The 21,850-nt window shown below is 40.8% G+C and overlaps 1 protein-coding gene across 2 annotated transcripts in view; it reads right to left on the bottom strand.

Moving 5' to 3' along the window:
• Window positions 1-21,850, bottom strand: part of ctnnd2a (catenin (cadherin-associated protein), delta 2a) — a 271,850-nt gene that overhangs the window by 221,896 nt on the left and 28,104 nt on the right. For both annotated transcript variants that reach the window (XM_036520857.1, XM_036520856.1), the window contains one exon: window positions 11,567-11,700. In XM_036520857.1, the coding sequence (XP_036376750.1) occupies window positions 11,567-11,695 (129 nt within the window). In that variant the 5' untranslated portion in view covers window positions 11,696-11,700. The remainder of the gene's footprint in view (window positions 1-11,566; window positions 11,701-21,850) is intronic.

The raw sequence follows: 21,850 nt of genomic DNA, 5'->3' as shown, positions 1-21,850 counted from the left end.
AGTAGGACTGTAAGAAATCCAAATTTTGCATTACGCATTGTCCTATACTATGTTTACATTACAGGAGTCACACTGACAATTTTTGTTGCAGTCCTATTTGTGTCATCATTGTAAAGAGTGAACCAGACTGTATATCTGTTCGGTACTTTTTAATCAAAGTGGCAGCTTTCTCTTCATCCCTTTTGTCTCCCCCATCCCCATCCACACTTCCCTCAGTTGACAAAGACACAGGGGAGAATTGCCAGTGATGATTTTCCACATATCAGCCACAAGGCAGCTCTGCACAAAGAACTGAAACAGTATGGAAGCACAGACGGCAAGATAACTTCCACACTGTAGGACACTTCCGCACTGTAGGACACTTCCACACTGTAGGACACTTCCACATTGTAGGACACTTCCACATTGCTAGACATGTTGATCCCAATTTTCACACCTTTCATTTCAAATATCCAACATCAAAGTCATGTGAAGGCACGATGTAACAATGCTTGGTGGAAGCACTGGGGGAATGGTAAAATAAATGAGGTCACATATCCATACCTGCCCATCATTTTCAGTAATTCCCACCCTTTCCCTCCCACAGCAATTCTGAGTGGTACCTAAATAAACTGTCCATGCATGCAGAAATCACCGGTATAAACGTTCCCCTCAGTGTAAAGGACAAGCTGTTTGTAATTGGATGTCTGACATAAAGACCAGACGGCTGCTGTGGTCTGCTGCCGCAGGAGCATACGATAGAAACAGGCACACGCAGCCCCCTCCCCACCTGGAGCCCCAGGGTAAAGCCGTGCAGCTGCCACTTACATCATTGCTTCTTAATATCGGAGTGCTGAAGCTGCCGTGGCCTTGCTGTGCGTAGCGCATGGGCATGCATACGCGGTGATACACACTGACAGGTACAAGTCTGATTGATATCAAAATGTATTAACCTTATGAAACTGAAATGCAATGGGGGATTCACTGGGCTGGTGCAAACAGCATAACCCCCTCCTCCCCCCAGCCCTTACACCCCCCCCCAACACGTCCACCGCCTCCACCTTCCTCTGCTCCCTACCCCCTCCCCATGGTGAAATAACAACTGCGCTCCTACTCCCGGGGATTTCGGAGCGGTTTTAGCCGCGCTTTGCCTTCTATTAGTGGTGAGGCGGCAGGCGCTAGGGGACTATGCCTGCTGGGTTTCCAGGGCTAAATCATTACACTCAAAAGCACAACGTGATTGGACACACCTGGGCAGAGAGCCTGACGCTTCCAGATCAAGCTCTGACTGAGCATCAGCGGCCCCCTTACTCTGTCTTACTGCTCCTCAAGATGGATGTTGCTGCTGATGTTGTTCTGTTTTTTTTTTTTTTTTTGTTTTTGCCTTTCATCTAGCCCCCTTGGCCCCAAGATCCGAGCAGGGATTTTCTGTATGCAGCATGCTCGTGTCCTTACAAATGCTATCTTTGGAGATAGACTGTGCTCTTCCGACACTAATTCATTCGCTTCTCTTGAGGAAAGCGAAAGCAAAGTAACGCTGCTAGAGGAGCCCATGCTATCAATTCAGCCACTTATTGTCTTGCAGTGAAGATTTGTTTTTGTTTCTACGTTCAACATTTACTGGGAAGAGAAGAAGTTCTTTGCCTTTGTGCCCTCACACTGTTCAAAGCAGGCTATTTCGCAAAGGAAGTCCACTTAAATGTGTTTGCCATCTAGTGGCAAACTGTTACTCTACAAAGCAACCACTTGCTTTAGTGCGAGTTAGCATACACTGAGCGTACCATGAACATGCAGCGTGTGCATATATTGTCATTACCCGTCCAAAATGAATTTCTACTGAAGCAGAAGCTGATTTATATATATTATTACAGATGTTCATGCATTCTAAAAGCAAAGTGAATTCTTCCCTGTCAGATGTCAGGGGCCATTATGCAAAAGTGTATCTCAACTCTCAGCTCCTCTTACCATTTAGCTCTTTTTCTCTGTTGCTCATAACCTATCAAACTGAAAATCAATTTGTAATAACAGACTCCATGACACCACTTTGAGTCTCACTGCTGTGACTGTCTAACTGATTAAATTCTACCTTAGCTTAAAATGCCAGTTCAATTCCTTCAATTCAAATCTGCTTCACTCACCATCCATTTGTAATTATGCACATTGTCCACAAACACATCAGTGTCATTTAATATGAAAAATTGCTAGTACCACAGTAAACATTACAGTTCACTTGCTCCCATACAATATTCCACAGCAAAATTTTTCAAGGGGCATTGCTTTCTGGCTGTATAATTAAGTTTAGGTTTTGGCTGCTATCTACTTACTTTATTTAGTAAATCCATGCAAGAAAGAATGTGTGGAAAGCACATAATTCAATGTTCAATTTACACACTCATATACACATCACTACCCAAATCAAAGTGCCTCAGAATGGACCGGTCCAAAATGGTTTATTTGCATTGACATTGATATCATTCTGTTTAGTTAAATGGGGATTTTAGTGACTATGTTGAATCTCAGAGGAACATACTGTACCACCACATGACCACAAAAAAAGAAAAATCATAATCTGACACGTTGTTCCATACAAATTTAACATCTTGAAAATACTTAGCCATGTCTCAAATAGATTTTAGTAATCCAGAAATAGTGCACCTCCTCCAAGTACTTACATCTCTCAAAGCCTGCAGGCTCATATTATGAGGATCTCTTGCTTGAGTGGCCTGGCTACCTGGCTCTGTAAAGCAATCGATTCTAAATCAATACACGTACAATACTTTGTGCCTATGCAGACTTTCTTTTCTCTGATTTCACCATTCTAGCTCGAAAAGAGTGTCCCTGTGTTTATTCCCATTCAGACACATGCAATTTTCTGGCAAGGTCGGATATTTACAATGACAAGGCACAGCTGGCAGTATAAATGTGACCTGACACTTGTGACAGATGCGTGAGCTTTGAGTTCAAAACCAAGTTTAACTCATTACAAGGCAGTGACTTCAAACAACTAAAACAAAAATACTTATATGAGATATGCACTTGGAAATATGTCTTGCTGTCAACCGAATGAGGGAGAAAGGTATGTGCTCAGTGCTCAAACTAACCATAGCATCATGTCACACTCATTTCAAAAAAGTGCAATCAATCACACTACAGTGATCTGAAGTATGTTTGATCATTTTCAACAGCCAAAAAGAATATAAATAAAGGCAAACTGCAGACAGCTCCAGGGAAGGGAGCTATGATGTTATATATTTCAGTTCGCCTGGGTTTAAGTTATAACTTACATGTCCAAAAATGCACACTCATAGAAAGCAAAGAGTCTACCATCGAAAAGAATTATCTTCTACGTAAAACAGCTGTGGGAGACAACCTGGTTTCCACTAATCCAAACACTGAACAATACACAATGGACGATTCAGTGCTAATCCTATCTACCTACTGTCCTTTCATTTCAAAATGCTACCAAATATGTTTATTTATTTATTTATTTTTGTTAGTTTCTACATACTTTATGAGCTGTTTGTCAAGACCATCCATTTGCAGCTACATTTCCCAGAATGGTACATATTACGTTTTACAGACAGCCAAGGTCTGAGAGGGGTCTGCACCTGAAACTTTGTGGCAGGGTCCCTAATAAGCTTTCCACAACACAGAAGAATTGCGTAGAGTGATTGGTCTGTATTAACACCTGAGAAGTTGTGTCAGCTGGTGATTGCCTTTAAGCATGCTATTCTGCTGCTGGCAGAGGTTACGAAACAAACCCATTACATAAATTAAAAACAAATTATGGGAAAGAGTCTTCTGAACAGCTCGTGAAGAGTCTGAGTGAACTGGAGACCGGTTTTGTAGAAACCCGGTTACATTTTCAGTGTTTTGTGCAATGGATTTTTACATAAATATAATAAAAATATAATTACATAAATATAATAACAGAAAATATATCCAGGTATCAAAAACTGACTCACACATATACTATTTATAAAAGCAGTTTGGAAAAGAAGAAAAAAAAAATCAGTTGGGCCAAACTTTGAATAATTGGAACTATTTATCCTGCTGTTGTGGTCAAGTGAAATAAGAAATTGGCATGTTTGGCATGTACATGGTGCACTTTAGTTATACACTGTTAAGACAGCAAAAAAAGACCAAAAAAGCTGCTCCTCAGTGTAAGAGGCTATGGCCTGAACAGATCAAATAAATAAGTAAATGCAGCTTGAAGCCTAGCATTGATGATGCTAACCCTCAAAATGTTAAAACACTGGTGTTAACAACAATCCTGCCAAGTAGTTTCAGTCATATCCAAGCCTTCCTCGAAATGGGAGAAGTGGCAGCAGCACTCAATGATATGGTATCTTCACTGAAATGCTCTGTAGAGAAGTGTTACCTCTGCCATCTGAAATCTGTGGCCCTCTGTTGAATGCTGATAAGTGAAGGAAGACATGAGACACAGAATGACAGCATGCTGAAGTGACTCACTTTCCTCCCCTGGCTTGATCCCAGTTGCTCCTAGGCCTTAGCGTTACGGCCTGGTCTCCTGGGGTCCTTACCCATCACATGATGACTACGTGTGGCACACAGCCGGGTATCGGTCTTCGCCCCTTGTAGGGGAGGGGATACAGTATACACGCACTGTCTACACCAAGTAGCTTTGCTTCCAAGCAAATCCTGTACTTTCTCAGTTACAGGAAATGCAATACGCCTGTATTGTGTGCATGACCCACTGTGCATGTGAGACCATGAAATGACCTGCTTACTCCACACATGTCCGCACTTGATCAGGAGCAGGAGGTAGTTGAATAGTAATGGAGATCATCACAACTGCATGTGGCAAATTATCTATCAGCTCACTAAGGAGACCGCCATGGTAACCGACTACATGGTACCAAAACATTGCAAAATCAAGCTAAGGTCTGACTTTCAGCGGGGACCAGTGCAGGCCAATACAGAGCTACCACAGAAGATTTCCTTTCCATCTTAATTGCATATGTATTTTATCAGAATTTCAGCCATCTTACATGTGCATTTTTTTTTTTGCAGAATATAAAGGGATTGTACCGATGCTAGACCATGTGGCACGGCTCTTCTAGCTGAGCGCTCCGCTAAACTACCTTGACTGCTACACAATGCGCAGGAAGTGAGCAAACCCTGCCCCTGTCCCACAGTGGAAGTAATCACGGCACAGTGGCCGCCTCTTTTCTTGTGTAGTCACCGTGATGGAGAGGTTGGGGAGAGGCAGAGATACCGCTATTAGAGTGGAGCAGCCCATGGGCCAGTGCGTTTCCCTGCCCCACTTTCCCGCTCAAGCACTGGATTTCCATCCGGTGACGTTATTTCGTTTAAAAGCAGGAGTGCCAACTGAGCGACCATCACAATGCAATGGCTGTCAGGACTCATTCTGATCTACACACGGCCCTGGCCTGGCTCTAGAAGGACTGTTGCCGATTCAGACGAGCGAACCCCGCCTATCGAGAGGCACGCTTTCACCCACATGGTGCGTGAGATGCACTCCTGCACTCTGCTAAAACGATGGGATTGTCTTTTAAGCGGTTTTGCTTTTTACAGCCCCCCTAGAAGTGCACTCTTATTGAGAAAACATAAATAATCCAAACTTTGCATTATTCTGTGACCATCCATGCTCGTCCTGCATTGTGCGCTTTTACTGGTATCGGCGTTTCCGCTCAATCACAGGTCACTTAACCATGACGTACCTGTGGAGGAGGCCCCTTGAGAGACATCATCAACTGTGCACTCCCTTCATAGCCTACCCTGCACAGTAGTTTCCTGCAGCTTTGGGAAGGCCACTTCCACGTTATTTGCAGACAGGCATCACTAACCATCTAAAGGTGGAATTTTTTATAGATTATAAATCCAATCTCTCCTTTCCATTGTATTGCAGATGCTCGGGCAGAATTAAGAATGAGGCAGTAGCTTTGTGTCTCTCAGGTTTCCTCTGCGTCAGTGACACAGCGCTCATCACTGCTAGACTACTGAAAGGTGGCATCTGTGGTACAGCTGCAAGTGAACTTCGAAAACAGTATGTACAAAGGGGAGCCACTCTGATGACATAAACAAATACACATGTATTGGGGGTAACGCCATACAAGAATATGATTCCCCCAACACAGTAAGATTCTTACATAAACAATTAACACAAACATCATTGATTCATAAAAGTATACATCAATCGTAACAAAACCGTTACCTGCGACAGATAAAATCTGCCACAGTGCTGATGGGTATGAACCCTTCCCCATGGTGATTTCACTGTGTCAGTGATGTTCCTTTTGTGGGTATTACTGGTTAGGATCCAGTATGGTTTCAAATTGCACACTGAGAAAGTGAAAAACAGGTATGGTATGACAATGATGAAACTAAATTCAGAGCACAGCAGACTAAACATCAGAGGGGCATGGAGAGCTGTATGACTATCTACAAGTTATCAATAGTAATATTCTCTTTGGCTCTTTAGTCTCCAACACATGCTCAACAGACACCCAGTGCTTCATATTTGCACATGAACAGCACCTAGTGTTGTAAATAGGCCAATACATGACCATACTATGCGCTAGCTAATTATCACTGCAAAATAATGAACTTTAAGAGGATAAGCTTAAACCAGTTCTGACCATGCAGTGAATAAATTTCATGCATAAAGATGTCATTCATAAAAATGAAATGCAAGGCACTGTATATCAGAAGGAAAATATGCATAAAAAGGCATGAGAAATTCATGGGGACGGTTATTGTATTACCTGTTTTATAAAAGATATGACTGAACATAATGATAACGGTCATTTGATGATGATAATAATAACGATGATGGTGGTGATGATGATGATGATGATGATGACTAAAGCAAACATTTACAGCTACTCTTACTGTAAGTAGCAGCAGCAGCCACAGTAAAAGTGACAGTTACAGATAAGACAGTCAGACTAAGGACCAAACTGTACTGCAGTGTACAGTAAATAAATGTTTTGGCAGTGCATACCTACTGCTATTACCAAGAAGTCTGACCTTATTTTGTCTGACAGCCATGAAATCATATCCCGCGGTTTAACTTCAGATTTGTGTATTGTCCTCAGTGTTTGCGCTGCTAACTGGAATAATACCAAAAGGGATATATCTACCAATTCATTATTTTATAGATGATTTCATATTAGCCTTATTATTGTGTATCAATAATATTTTTATGGAATAATATAGAAATTGAAACAGAATGCCGTGCCTTCTCTCCTATTACAACACACACTGTCATTGAAAAGGCATCATATTTGTTCAGCAAAAACTGTACATTGTCGGAGCCATGTGACAATTTGTACCTTTCATTATAGCTAAAATTTGCATTTTAACAATCTGTAACCATAAATACATTTGATGATATTTTGAGTTCAAATTCATTAACATTCTAACTGTTAATGTTATAATATTACTCAGTATTATCAATGAACCTTTCTGGGTCACCCATTTAGACAGCTACCTTCTGCACAGATGTGAGCTGTGGCTAACTTGTCTCATGAGGTCTTCCCCACACTTCCTTAAAAACGCTGCGTAGCATTCCTTACATATGCAAAATGAGTGATTAAGTGTAATGTTGATAGAATTACCTTTCAGTGACATCAGAATTTATTTCAATATAACACAGCCGGCAAACATTTCTCTGTTATTATACTGTTGTCACACACTGCAACGAGAGCTGGACGCAAGTGCAGAAACACAAGACTTTATTCTGGAACGGGGCAGGACACAAACAGGGCACGATCAGACGATCAAACGGGAGACAGACAGGACAAGTACAAAGCATATTCTTTGAACTGTAAGATTTAGTTCATCCTTTGCATAGAACTACATAGAAGAGAAACTAAACACATTTGCATATGGGCACTCATTTTAAATTATGCTCAAATTATATAACATGCATATCAACATCTCGCTAACTACTTTGGCTGTTTCTGATTGACTGTAATTGGGCTTTATCCACTGCAAGATAATGTAAAATGTGCTGTGGGCATCACAAAATTGACTGACAGAGCAAACTCAAAAAATTCACAGGCGTTCCTTTCTGCATGAAAAAAGGGGGTTTATAAAGAAATGCCAGGTGTTTATGTGTAGACAAGGTTTTATGTACATCTGAAGGTTTTCTTGAATATTTATTGAGTTTTCAAACTGAGTGTTAGTTAGGCTTTGACAGGTATGGCAACTATTGAAGTGAAGTTTCCACCCAACAATATAAACTTGCAGCAAATGGGAGCTATGAGGACATCTAACACACGACTTCCAAATAAACTAACCGTGTAACTGCACAGTCCTGGTGTTTCCATTAATCCTCTGGTTTAATTGGGAAAAATAATTTTCTCCCTCTCCATGTCAGATGATGTGTGGTGAATATTCTGGTACAAAATGGCTGCTGTGCATAAGGTGAGCGTTGCACATCACAAGGGGCTGAGGTGAGTCACCCCTCCCGTTATGGAAAGGTGCTCTGGAATACTTTAAAGGCAATATATAAACGCAATCCCTTGTTGGTTGGCCTTCACGCATGGTAGAAAAATCAAGTAACAGGCCCGCTACAGTTGTATACTATGCTAGTATATGGTTTATGTATAAAAGACAGCAACAAGTAATTTGCCAAACACCTGATTATTGAAGAGCTTTATTCACAAGGGATTTCTTCATCTATTCCACAAATGAGAGGCCAAGGCTACTGATAATTATTCTCTTCATTTTCAACCTGTAATTATTTTTAAAGGAATTTGCCCAGAAAAAAATGTCAGTTGATGCAAAAAAAGCCACACGGCTGAACGGATTTATTGGACCACAGGGCCTAGACAACATAAAACACAGTTTGAGTGTGTGCTGCTTCTGGCACCCACGAGTCTGCAATCTAACTTTAATAATGCTGCTTTCACCCAAAGGGGGTAGTGGGTCATCATCATTAGTTACTATTATATGTCACAGTATTGAGTACACAAATGTCACTCTATTGTCCCTCAATAATTTCGTTCATTATTCAGACCATATTAAATAACAAAACCCAAGACAGGATGCAATAATAGAAGCTTAAAATAGAAATCAAAATCATTTTATTATTACAATTTACAGTGCAAGTGTTCTGAATTACAGCAGTTACTTCAAATAGCACTCAGTGGATAGAGTTCAAGAACAAAATGAGTAATGTGGTGAGAGTCAGGTCTCAGCTGCTGTTCGAAAACCTGTTTTCACGCTGAGAATCATAAATGTGTGGAACAAGATTGCCAAGACGTGTTGTGCAGGGTAGGAACACCAGGACCCCAGCATCAATCGCAACACTGTTACAACTCAATCCATACTGACAATGCTCAAAATGGTTCATTTGTCAATACTCGCTTGCACTTCCTATTTCATGACCTATGGGGCAGGTCCAGTCCGCTCCCTCAACATGACATATTGCCAACATCACTGAATGGGCCATTTCATTAGGCAAATGGTGAAGACGGACTATCAGGCACACTTTAAACATCATCACTCAGCATCTAGAGCATTCACTCTACAATATCACTGCAGTTTCAAGAGGATGCACTTTACATGTTTAGTCATCAGCCTCTGTTAACTAATGCAAAGTTAAGGATACCAAAAACTAGTAAAAATGACCTGTCATGTCAAACCACATGCAAAAACCTGGTACATTTATCAGTTACAAGCAAAGCTGTCATTTCTTAGTTATCTATCATTGTAGCCAGAAAACTAGCTAACTGTATTAGCTTGTGAAGTTTCCTCTAGAGAACCTGTTGTCCAGCCAGGTAATTTATTTCAATAACATGACATCATTACACAAAACATTTCGGTTGATGGATTACATTATACATTAGATTAACATCCACCATCTTTTAAGCTTGGGTGCATGTTTCACCTGTCTCCACCTATAACGCAAAGAGTTATGTGTCATCACCTTCACCCCCTTGCTGTGAAATATGCACATTTGCAGATTGGCTAGAAGGGGGCAGCTGAGGGTGTAAGAAGCCACTTCACCTTTTTCTGAGTCACCCTCTACGGTACCATGGAATGAGTCACATGGCAGGTGGCCCACCCCTGATGATTCGTGTTACCCAATAATAGTGTAAGGGGGTGAGCTGGCCCTAAATATCACTTAACACATCTAAGAGATTAAGAAAATATGGGACTCATCTTTGCCATGCTCATACAGGCCAGGCCATATGAGTGAAGAAGGAGAGGGGAATCCCTGAACATTACACTCACCATTGATTCTGAGCAGAGCCTATTGTGAGGCTGATGCTCAGACATCTACAGCCATATTAATCAAATTCACTGCGGGCTGCAGTGCACACTGTATTGTAGTTATGGGAGCTGCTGTATCAGCTGTCTCAGGTCTTAATGCGTCGGTTTTTGACTCTGCTGCATCAGCTGTCTACATTTTAAGGCACCCTAATTTATTTACAAAAGAGCTGTCTCAACATACTGTAATACCACCATGTCGGAATAACACAGATACCCAACCATCAAATCAAATTGGACAGTATCTCAGCACAGTCTTTTTCAGGGTTATTAAACCCAACATTATACTTTACAATAAATGCAGATAAACATAATTATTCTACAGCCCAGTGAAAGAGTGAATAGAAAGACAGAGGATTAATGAAATACTCACTTCAAGTTGCTAACAAATTGTGTTCTTGTACTTACATTCAAATCAAGGCAAGCTTGTAAATTCTTTCTGTAATTACAGGACTGCCCTGCTAGTGAGTTCTAGGCCAGTTGTTTTGTCTGATAATGAGGGGGGTAGTCTTGCTGTGTGTAAGATATGTGGTTAACAACTATCAGCAGGCATCTCTGCTGTGGTTTTCTCCAGGATAATAAGGTTGCATTTCCACCACATTTATCCGCAGGTGATAAACAGCTAATGTGAGACCCCTTCTATGACCACTTCCACTGAGCTTCAATGCTTATAAAAACAGGGTGATTACTCTAAATTACTCTACATTGTTTTACATGGATACAGCAAGTTCTGTCTCTTTTGGTCATACGTTAGCAAGCTGTACACAAATGCAGAGAAATCATTACATATGTATTTTGTTTCTTGACAGTTTTCACTTCAGTTCATTCTAATTAATACAAGTGCATCACAGTTTTCTTGTTTAAAATAAATGACCAGAGAAGCTGGCTGATTTGATGCTGTTTTTTCTTGCTATCTTCACATTTCAGTTCCATAAGTTTTTACTTCAATGAACAGATTTCAAGCGGCCTTTATGCCTACCTACTAAAAATTTTGGTTTCATATTGGAATAAAGAAAACAACAGCTTTCAACAACATTACGACCATTAAGGGGCTCAGACGAATGCTTTTTTGCACTCATAATTTGGCTTTAATATGATCCCTCCGTTGCTGTAAAATCTGAAGATGACATTAAAATGAAGAATGTGCAAAAACTCTCAGTGACCTCTGAACTGCGTCAAGCCCTAAAACAAAGTGGAAGGATATTAAATGCCATCGTTACAAGAGGTACCGAAAGTTGAGAGTTTTCCTTGTTTCCTCCACTTTTATTTCTTCTCTCTAGCTACAGGTGAACCGACAGAACCAGAGATGGTGGGAGCCTACCTGTTCCTTCACGGATGCCAGGATGGCAGAGGTGGTCTCTGTCTCTGAGCCATCTCCATTCGAGGCGTTCAGCACTGGGCTCAGCATGGTGGTCTTATCTGCTTCAGAGGGTTGGTCTGGAACTGGCATAGCTCCTGCAATGACAGATCAAAAAACCTGATGCTTGCTGTCCGCAGCTTCTCTGGAGGCCACAGCCACAAAACCAACAGGAATCTGATACGGTCTGCCAAATGTAGCTAATCCGCACTCATGCGCAATCATACAAAACTCGCTGATGAATCCAAATGACTGAAAAGTATTTGCATCAAACATTTAGAATGCATGTATTAACCTTTTAACAATGGAAAGAAAGATTTAAGCCAATAGTCAGTTCATCTGTATTAACAACGGATAATATAATAAATACACAGAAAACACATTCACTGGCCATGCTACACACAGAGATTGAATGAACTGTCTGACTTCGCCAAGTAGTGCCATCAGTAATAAAGACATCTTGCTTTATCTAAGAGGACAGCATGCCTCTCCACAGAACTGGTTTCAGGGAAAATCAAATTATATCTACTTAAGCTTCTGTTTTAGAGTGTTAATCTATCTTAAATCTATCTTTCACACATTAGTATGCTGTTTTATAATTAACAGAGAAACCCATTAAGAAATCAAAGACTTTGGAAATTTGACATCCCAATGACTCTGATCCTGACTTCCCAGAATGTTCACAGTAAGTATGCAGTGTATTGTACAGTGTCATTCAGTATAAAAGTACAAAAATAGAAGCGCTGAAACTGACAGAAATCTTTTTTCATCAGTGCACCATTGTTTTATAGCAAGGTAAAACAATGGGTGAATGTTAACAAATGATGAATGCATCCTGAAGTTTTCCGATGGGGTCATCTCCTCATTGAGACTCTTATCCTCTGTCAAGTCCTGTTAAACGCCCACTGCGGATGACCTTCAAAACATAGCCGCGTTGCTGGACCTTTTTCAAACCATTTTTTTAAAGAAATCTGGAGAGACATCATCCTCTTGTCATGCCAGGGCAGAATGCCCCGTCTCCACACCACGGTGAGCAGATTTGTAAAGAGCCCCGTGCATGTGACAGAGGGACCGCTCGGCACGCAGAGCATTGACACAGGATGTCTGCGGCATCTGGGGAGAGGAAAAGGGACTCCTGTCGTCTCCATCTGCCTCCCGTCCTGCCCAGCACCGTGCTTGTGTTGGCATTACTGAAGCACCCCACCACCTCCTTCACCCACCCCCCTGCACTGCCGTCAGACTCGGCTGGTAATCCCCTTCCTTGACCTACTTCGGCGCTCGCATCTCACCTCATCTGCGTTTCATCTGACACGCCCACCCAAACCCTGTTCACGCGGGTTTTTCGTCGCGTCACCTCGTCCCGACCGATCGAGGCTGCGCTCATTCCCCGTGTGTGTTTTTTTTTTCCAGGTTCGCGGTCTATCCCCTTGATTGCGGCTCAAGCCTCTCGAGCCTCATCGGGAATCAGAAGGTCGGCCTTCGCAGCCCGGGCCCTGCAAGAGCCAATGAATGTCCGCCATGCAGGAGGCTCCAGCCAACATTCTGTCCCCCAGCATTGTTTCAGTCTCGCAGGTTAATGCAACAACAGACACAGCAGCCTCTGCATCACTACACAAACAGTCATACAGATGTTAGCTATACAATTATATTTAGTATCTACATACTTGTAAGCATATAACATCAAAAATCCCCTTGAGGATGTGTGCACATGCTAACACCATTATTTCAGTTGACTTCATATGAAACGACCCATGTCAAATCCCTGTGCCTTTTAACATGCAATTGATTTTTATTTTCATCGGAATATCTCTAATGTACAAACATGGCCTGTTGGCATGTCTCTTTCCATTCTTTCCCAAGGTCAGTTTCTGTAATTAAATCAATAAGCACCCACTGCCTGCTTATTATTGTGATTTTTGTGGTTATTTCACCCTTGGGCTGTGAAACAAAAGAGCAGACTCCTCACAGATGGCTATTTGTCTGTGATACAGAATGTGTGAAAGATGCACAGAGCAAATTGTTGGTTCAGCTGAGAGGATCACTTGGGGTCTAACATCAAACGCTATCAGAGAGGACACCCATAAGACAGGCTTAAGCACCGTGGAAAAAGTTCTTCCGCCCATTCACTCATGAATGCCTCCCGGAATTAGCAGCCTGTGCCGAGAGGATTTGATGGCTTTGGATGGAAGGCTGATAGATGCCATAATCTTCACGTCAAACGTGAGTTTCTCTGGAAATCCAGAGTGTCATTGCCGAGATCACCTTGAATTATCTAGAATTTACAAGGGAAGCGCCACTTCAGTCACCTGTGCAAGCAGCTATCGTTATATATACGTATTCATGCATGAAAGGCTGCTGTCCTCTGAAAGAGAAATTGTGTTTACAAATATCCTAACATGGAAAGATAAACAACAAAAAGAATGTACTCTCAGATGACTGCAACCACAGCAAACTCAGCTCATTTCAAACCATTTTATTTCTACTCGGCTTAGGATGGCCAAAGATAAATGAAATGATACTGATAATAATGACAATAAGAAATGAAATGTTGGTACGTTGTGCAGAATCTGAGAAGGTGCAAAGTAACTACACAGTTATTAGGGCCACTTTATCTAAAATGGACTGGCACACTGTTCTGTATCAGTGGTATGGTAGAGGCTTACCTGCAACGGCAGATTTATTTCCAACAAAACCACATATCGAATGCAATACACAAACGCCTAACATGTATTAATTAATAATTAAATATCACAGGATTCATATGTATACGCACATAGTAATGGGCCATACTGCTGAAGTGCTACATGATACACAATTCTTTTTTCTCTTTGACTGATAGCCATCAATCATTCCTGGAAGGGAGCTTCTTATTCATTCTGTTTTTTAATGTTTTGTTTTTTTTTTTTTTCCAAAGCATATATCATGAATCATTACTGTCTATGAGATCTGTATTGCAGTTATTCACCAATACTGAGAATGAAGTTATTAAAGCCTGCCAGTTCATTCAAATGAGCACTAAAGTTCTCAATATGGTTTTGCCTACATACGTTAAATGCTTACCACAGGTCATACACAGTAGCTTGCAAAGATGTAAGCATAAACATGCATTCAAATTCATGTAAACATAATTAAAGACAATGTTGTATATGTATATATTTGACAGTGTGCTGTCAAATACACCACTGCTATATATCATGCCTCACACTGTGGAAAAACAAAGCATTGGATAGTGAAGGTTAATATATTGCGACACACAGGTATTACCGGAATGACTGTTCTTCTCCTGTCTATTTCAATATGTTAGTATGCAAACAAGCGCCCCCTCTAGTCTCATTAAAATGCGATGCACTGCTTATTCTGTGGTGGTAATTATCTGTGAGACTGCCTGAATACAATGCTTGCACTTCATAGCCTGTGCATCCTCTGAAATTATTAATCAAGAATTGCCATGCAAGAGAGTTTATTAAATCTTTCAACTCGATTTGCTTTTAAAAAGGGGGGCATGGTTAGCCTTTCCAAAAGCAGACATTTTTGAAGTGGCAGCTTGGAAAAAAAAAGAAAAAATAAACACATAATGAACTGTTTAGGCTATGTGTGGTAGTCATTAGAGCTTGGGGATCAAGGCTGCTGTCCTCTACTTCCATTATCGGTAAATGGTCAGTTAGGACTTTAAATTCTCCCTGACTAAATGATTTCTAATATACTATGAAGACACCCGAGGGAATCAGGAAGTCATTACACCATTTACCTGCAATTATGTGGGACTGCAACATCCTCAAAGATTATTTCACTGCTTATCAACAAGGCTTCTTTCACAAAATCTAGGCCGTTTAATTTACTTACGTGAAATAACCACCTTGCTTATTAAAGCCGGAGAGCAGCATCTCTAATATTTCCCCCAGAACATACCAGATATGAAATATCAAGTATGAAAATGCCCAATGCAGCTGAGGAGGGCCAATCTGTGCACAAGCTGTGCAACTTTGCAATTTGTAATTATTGGGCGAGTTATTGCTGGTCCTTTTAATCTTCAGAAGGAGGGTTCCAACACCCCCACACAGCTGGGGGTACTCTGGCAAAGGGAATACATGCATAAGATGCAAGGAATATACAGGAAATGTTTCAAACCTCAATTATGCGCTCCTGTTTTCCTCCATTGGAGACAAGCTCCGATGAACATCAAGAGGTAGAGGCTGACAATCAAAGCTGAAGGCATGCTACTGGATCATTATCAGAGTTGACAATTAAGATCCAACCGCCCTTCGTAAAGCCCCTTAAACAAAAATGGAGTGGCTAGTGCCTGATGTGTTGTCATTATGTAGCTCTGAGCCACAAGCCATAGACTTTGAGCATCCTCCATTCATGTGCCGATGACTAAAAGCCGGGTTTCCTTTGAGCCAGGTACAAAAAGTACTCAGGCCTCATCCACCACAATCAAAATGTGAGCCCATGAAGAATCAGCAGTCATTACACGCAGCTAAAATGAAACAGGGAGGCTGGATGCTGGGGAGAAATTCATTTCCACACTGTTAAATTTGATATTATAAACACCTGTATTGACTGTGAGTCATCAGTAGCTTGCAATACAGAATCTAACAAGCAGTACAATGGATGGAGCACAAGAGCCAAACAGACTTTGGTAAATGAGTGAACATTAAGTGATAGGGTGGTCTCGATGTTTCTCATGTCCTTTAATATACACATTCTTTATGGAAATTATATTGCCTGCTGAGAATGCCAAATATTGTAAATATAAAAGTGTTAGAATAAATAAGTTGTTCACTGTAGCCACATTAAAGACATTGCTAACTGATGGCATGATAAATTGAGGAGTTACATGCAGAGTGAAAAATACAGCATTGCTTTAGTAATAACTTTGTTACAAATGATAAAGTCCTGCGTTGTTCTGCCACAAATGACCCAACAATGAATATATGCATGTATGTATGTATGTGCTTTTCTTTTCTTCTTCTTCTTGTTTAAAAAAAAAAGCTACAGCTATAGGATGGTTACAGGACACATGTCTCATAAACGCATTTCATACCATATATTCCTTGCAATTAATTCAACGTCAGGTGTGGTGAGCAATCACATGGCTGGAAAACTATGCAAGGCCATTGCTACTTAGTGCATTAGTCTTAACAATGAAGTCTCCAGTGGGGATTCCCATCATAAGTCAATGCAAATTACTTTCCTTCAAATTAAAAAAGTAATTATAAAGGAAGAACTGTCAATAAAATCTGACCAATTCAACATTTTACAATGTATTATCTAAAATGTCACGCCTAATTATGAAATTATCCATTTTAGCGTGATGGCAGGAGGTTAATTAAGGAGAGGCTGCAGGTTTTGAAAATATTAATGAGCGTTACTTTTTCATTGTGAATGTCATGGAAATTTTTTCATGACTGCTAATAACTGACATCTACATTTAAGTAGCAGGTCAAAGACTCTCAATTATTCTATTAAAATGTTGTTTTTCTTCTTGAATTGTGCTTTACTGAGGCACTCCAGGCAGTATATGGAAAATAAGGGAACCAGTAAATCAAAGGCATCCTGGCATCAGTTCAGCCTGACCTCAGTGTTCTTTGTCCTCAAGGTTGAGTAACAACTTTGAGAAAATGTTTATTTTTTAATATAACATTACAGGTTTTGCCACTGCTGGAATTCACATTCAGTATAATGTAACTCATTAAAAATGTTTTTGATTCCAAAAAACAAAGAACTTAAGTGTTCAGATGGCAAGACTGGCATACACTCTCATTCTGTATTTTCAATATTGACATCTATAGTACTTAACACTTAATCAGATAGCTGCTAGAAACCTCAAAACATCAACCTCAAAAATGACTACAGACCTGAATCTCTATTCCAGTGACCCAGTCTTAACAAAACCATACATTGTGAGCTTCCTTCTGTTGATATTGATGGTAGAGCTGCTACTTATAAACCACTTGTTACCACGGCAAATACACAACAACTGGATAGGTTTATGTTTGGAGAAAGCCAAGGGAAGCCTTCAACCCAAATTGCCTACACCTGTTAATCATGGTGGTGGATCTGTTATGGAATAGGCAGCCATCTCATGGGAGACTCTGGGTCCAAATATTACTCTGTCCTGTTATAATCAGAATTAGGAATAAGCCATTTTAGGTGACCAGGTTCACCTTATGGTGCAAACATTGTTTTCTTAAGTTGTTCCTTTATTCCAATATGATAACAGCCACAAAAAAGCAAAAGCCACACACTGCAAAAGGATTGAAGAGTGGTTTCATGACAACCAGTATGAAGTAAAACATCTCCCACGGCCTCCCCAATCATTGTACCCATCAGTGTAGCTTTTTGGGAAGTTCTGGAACATAAAATGTAGAGTCGATTCCTACCTCCTTCACCTCTCACCGAACTGGAGGCTTTCCTTCTTGAAGAATAGTCCAAAATCCCATTATTTAAGAAATACTCATATATAGTTTTGTACTTCTAACATTTTGTCTGCACCTTGTATATGGTAAATTAGTTTGAGGCTTATGAATACACAATCCGCATATATTAATTTGTCAGCAGCACTTGTCAATGACTTACAAAGGAACATACATGCATACAATAAAGCTACATGAACAACATTACACAAAAAATAACATATCATAGCAGGTGTCAATATCACACAGTGCTACAATAAGCAGTGTCATGCTGAAAGCAAATACATTTGTCCAACGCAAGCTGTTTGGAGACCTTTCAAATTATTGTATATTCTCCCTTGAACATATACTCTTACTTTTTCAAATGGATATTAAGCATTGTTGCCCAGTTGCCTGACTGCTCCACACCACTGCCCATGCAGGTGTTCACATGACCACAGTTACAGCCATAAAAACCTTATGATTCCTCAGACAAAGAGGTGCCATATCCTTTTGGATACACTAATTCAAACAGTGCATCCCAGGAAATAAGTAACACCTGCTGGAGTACAGTCAAGCAGCATGGGACCCCCAAAAACATAATCACCAAGAAAGGGAGGATTGTGCAAGGGATCCAGAAGCATGAGGCAGACTTGGATCCAGACTTCCCTATAGCCAGGAGGTGGTTCAGAGAAGTCACATGTATGTCTGGACTCTTCAACCACTGACCTTCACATGCCATTACAGTGTTTGCTCTCAGCTGTGCTCTTCACAGGATGGAGTGGAGAGTGGTAACCTCACACAGCTGAAAGTGAGATATTAACACATCCTGGTTCAACCCTGCCTGCCATCACATAGTGTGTCTGAAGCCATTAAGGCGCATGGTCACCTGAAGACTTATTTTCTCAAAATGCTCACCAACCGAGGCATGCGGTTTGTGCTGGCAAGAGCCTGACAGCAGGTGTATGTATGCTTCATAGCAGCCAAGAGACGCCTAACAGGTTTTCCTAAAAATACCTCCAAATGTGTGTGTATTGTCAAGGGTATTCTATGTGATAACAGGAAAACTACATTTCTAAAAGAGAGAAAGAGAGTTCCACTGCACTCTGACTTTTCCATGGAAAAAAAATAATAATGTAAGTGTAAGTTTGTTGTCACTTTGAATTTTGTGGCATTCATGGTGAATGCTAAACCGCATCTAATCACTCTTGAAACAAATTTAACACATTAGCAATTTCCACATATAGTTCAGTTATGGAGGGATTCCCCAAAAAGATAAGACACATTTCCCTGTCCCTTTTGGAAATTACAATTAAATACAGAAAAGAAAAACACACAATACAGCAAATGACCAGTATAAAAGGTCAAACACAAACAAAGCTCTTTGAAAACAGCATTTTGCAGAAAGAGTATGAATTCTCTCAGGAATGAATAAGATGCATAAGAAATTTTTCATTTGTAATGAATTGTAATGAAGCTTGTGTGCCTGAATTGAGCTTCCATAACACTAAGGATTCAGCATGCAAATACATTAAAACATCATAGTCAACAAGTTTTCGATACTATATTGGATTTTTGCCGATATTTGATATACCGATGTTTTCAAACTCATTTTGGCCAATTGCCAATATCGATACCAATATTGTGTGTGTGTGTGTGTGTATATATTGTTTTATTTCCCATTGCCATCTCTGCTTAACGAGCTGCGTTATTTAAAATTCTTCTTACGCCTCCTCCAGAAGCAGAGAAAAGCTTAGCAGCACACAGCTACCATCCTCCCAGGGTGAGAAACTTAGCTAGGGGTCGGTCGAAACCGTTAGAACCTCCATTCAAGTCCCAAAGCACGAGCTCAGCGATCCTAGCATTCTCCCAGAGTGAGAAATTTAGCTATATGTTTTACCCCTCTTCGCATTACTGGTGCTTTACAAGTATTGCAAATAGCAATTTTGTTATCTGTTTCAGATACTTCGAAATACTTCCATACAGCTGACATGTTGAAGCTTGTTGCTGGCACTCATAATAAACATTTAGCGTCATCACATGCGCATAGTTAATGTGTCACCTTTTCGGCCAGGCACATCAGCAGAAATTTTTCATATCTGCCGATGCCGATAATTAACTTTTTATCGGCCGATACCGATACCCTAATTAAGTGATAAACTGTCAAGTGTTACCAATTATACACCCATAGTCCACCAAAATGTTAGATTTTCAATAACATCCCTATTTTATACTGTACCCCTGTAGACGGTTGAGATTCCTATCTAAAGCTCTGGCTAATTTACAAAAATGTAGCACATTTCTTCGTATGGAACGGGTTCATTGCTCTTCTCCTTCATGGTGAAAGTCTAGTCTGAACAGAGGAAGGACAGTACTTGTATGAATGATGTCCGCTGTTCACTCTCACTGCCCATCGCCGTGGTGACTGACTGATTTCCACTTAAATTTAGGATGCTGTCGGCATTCTGGAGGAAAGTCTGGCAGCCGTGCTTGTCTGCTTCCCACGCCAAATCTCAACTCCACCCTTGCGTGGTAAATTACTGCCACAGTCATGGAGGCAGCCCACTGGTGCCAGGCACCTCACAGAATATACAAACAAATAAAGAAAAGAAATATCCTCAGCAGCAAGAATCCAGAGAATGCTTAACACACAGGTGTGCAGGGTGTCTGATTAAAGACACAAAGCAGATAGACAGCAGATAAAAAAACAGCAAAAAAGAAGTGAGCTATTGCCAGATGTCACAATTACCTCCCCAGAACAGTGGGAAACTGTCACACAAACTGCCCACATTGGAAATAGCAATTTCTATTCACAGCAGAAGCGATTGCCTGGGAACTTTTGTTAAGGGGTTTATCATGCAAACTTCACACCGATTAAACTGCAGCACCGCTGACATCACACGCGCCTTTAAGACCGCTGCTTTCCGTTTGCTTGATTGTGAGGTCTGACGTCTCATTCCTCTGGCAGAGATAAGAGAGGAAAGTCCTGACAAGGCTGCAGGAACAGTACAGACATTTACAGAACTCTGCTGCAAAGAAAGTAGAAAATAAAAGAATGCCTACGGTTCAGATTTCTGTGGTGTGCTTTAAGTAACCTGAAATGGCTGATGGGGACCAGGTCTTGACAGAGAGAAGCTCTACACCCGTGTGTCCTCTCCTGTCTAAATTTGCCTGTGGAGTGGTCATATCGCAAGCAGTGTGCTTGACGAAAATATCTCCACCACTCTGACAGACACCACCTCCAGTAGTGACAGTTTTTCATTTCTATTCCCTGACCCTGGGCTACCGCTGTGGGGAGAGGCTTGTTGTCAGAGCCAGGGAAACATGCTGTTCCCTGATCCATGTCACCATCACTTCCAGACCCCTCTGCCCCACCCCAGGTGCAATGGAGCAGCACACACTCATCATTTGAACTGGCAACCACAAAAAAACAGCGCTCCCCAAAAACCTGTGGCCAAAACCTGTCAGACTCACAGGAAATGCACAGTCCCATGCTACTGGATGCCATCGAGAGCTCGCCTCCACTCCAATACTTACTTTACTCTGAATTTACTCAAGGCAACTTGACCTCTGACCAGCACAGAGGCCCTTGCTCCTCTCTAAAGCACTAGGCTGTTTTCTTCAGATTCAGCTGAGATTTAAGCAACAATACTGTAAATCTGCCACAGCTCAGCTTCTTTTTACTTTAGCTTAATTCTACTGCTTTTTCCCCCAAAAAAAAAAAAAATCTCCTAAAAATTCTTTAAAGTTTTGTCTATGGAACACTGGCCAAATTTTCCATATTTTTCTCACTTACAAAATCAATAAATAAGCTATTCCATCTATGTAGGTAATCCTAAGGTTTCACATTGTG

Source organism: Megalops cyprinoides, chromosome 2 (assembly GCF_013368585.1).
Source record: "Megalops cyprinoides isolate fMegCyp1 chromosome 2, fMegCyp1.pri, whole genome shotgun sequence".
NCBI lineage: Eukaryota > Metazoa > Chordata > Actinopteri > Elopiformes > Megalopidae > Megalops > Megalops cyprinoides.
This window is presented reverse-complemented; position numbering and strand designations above follow the sequence as displayed.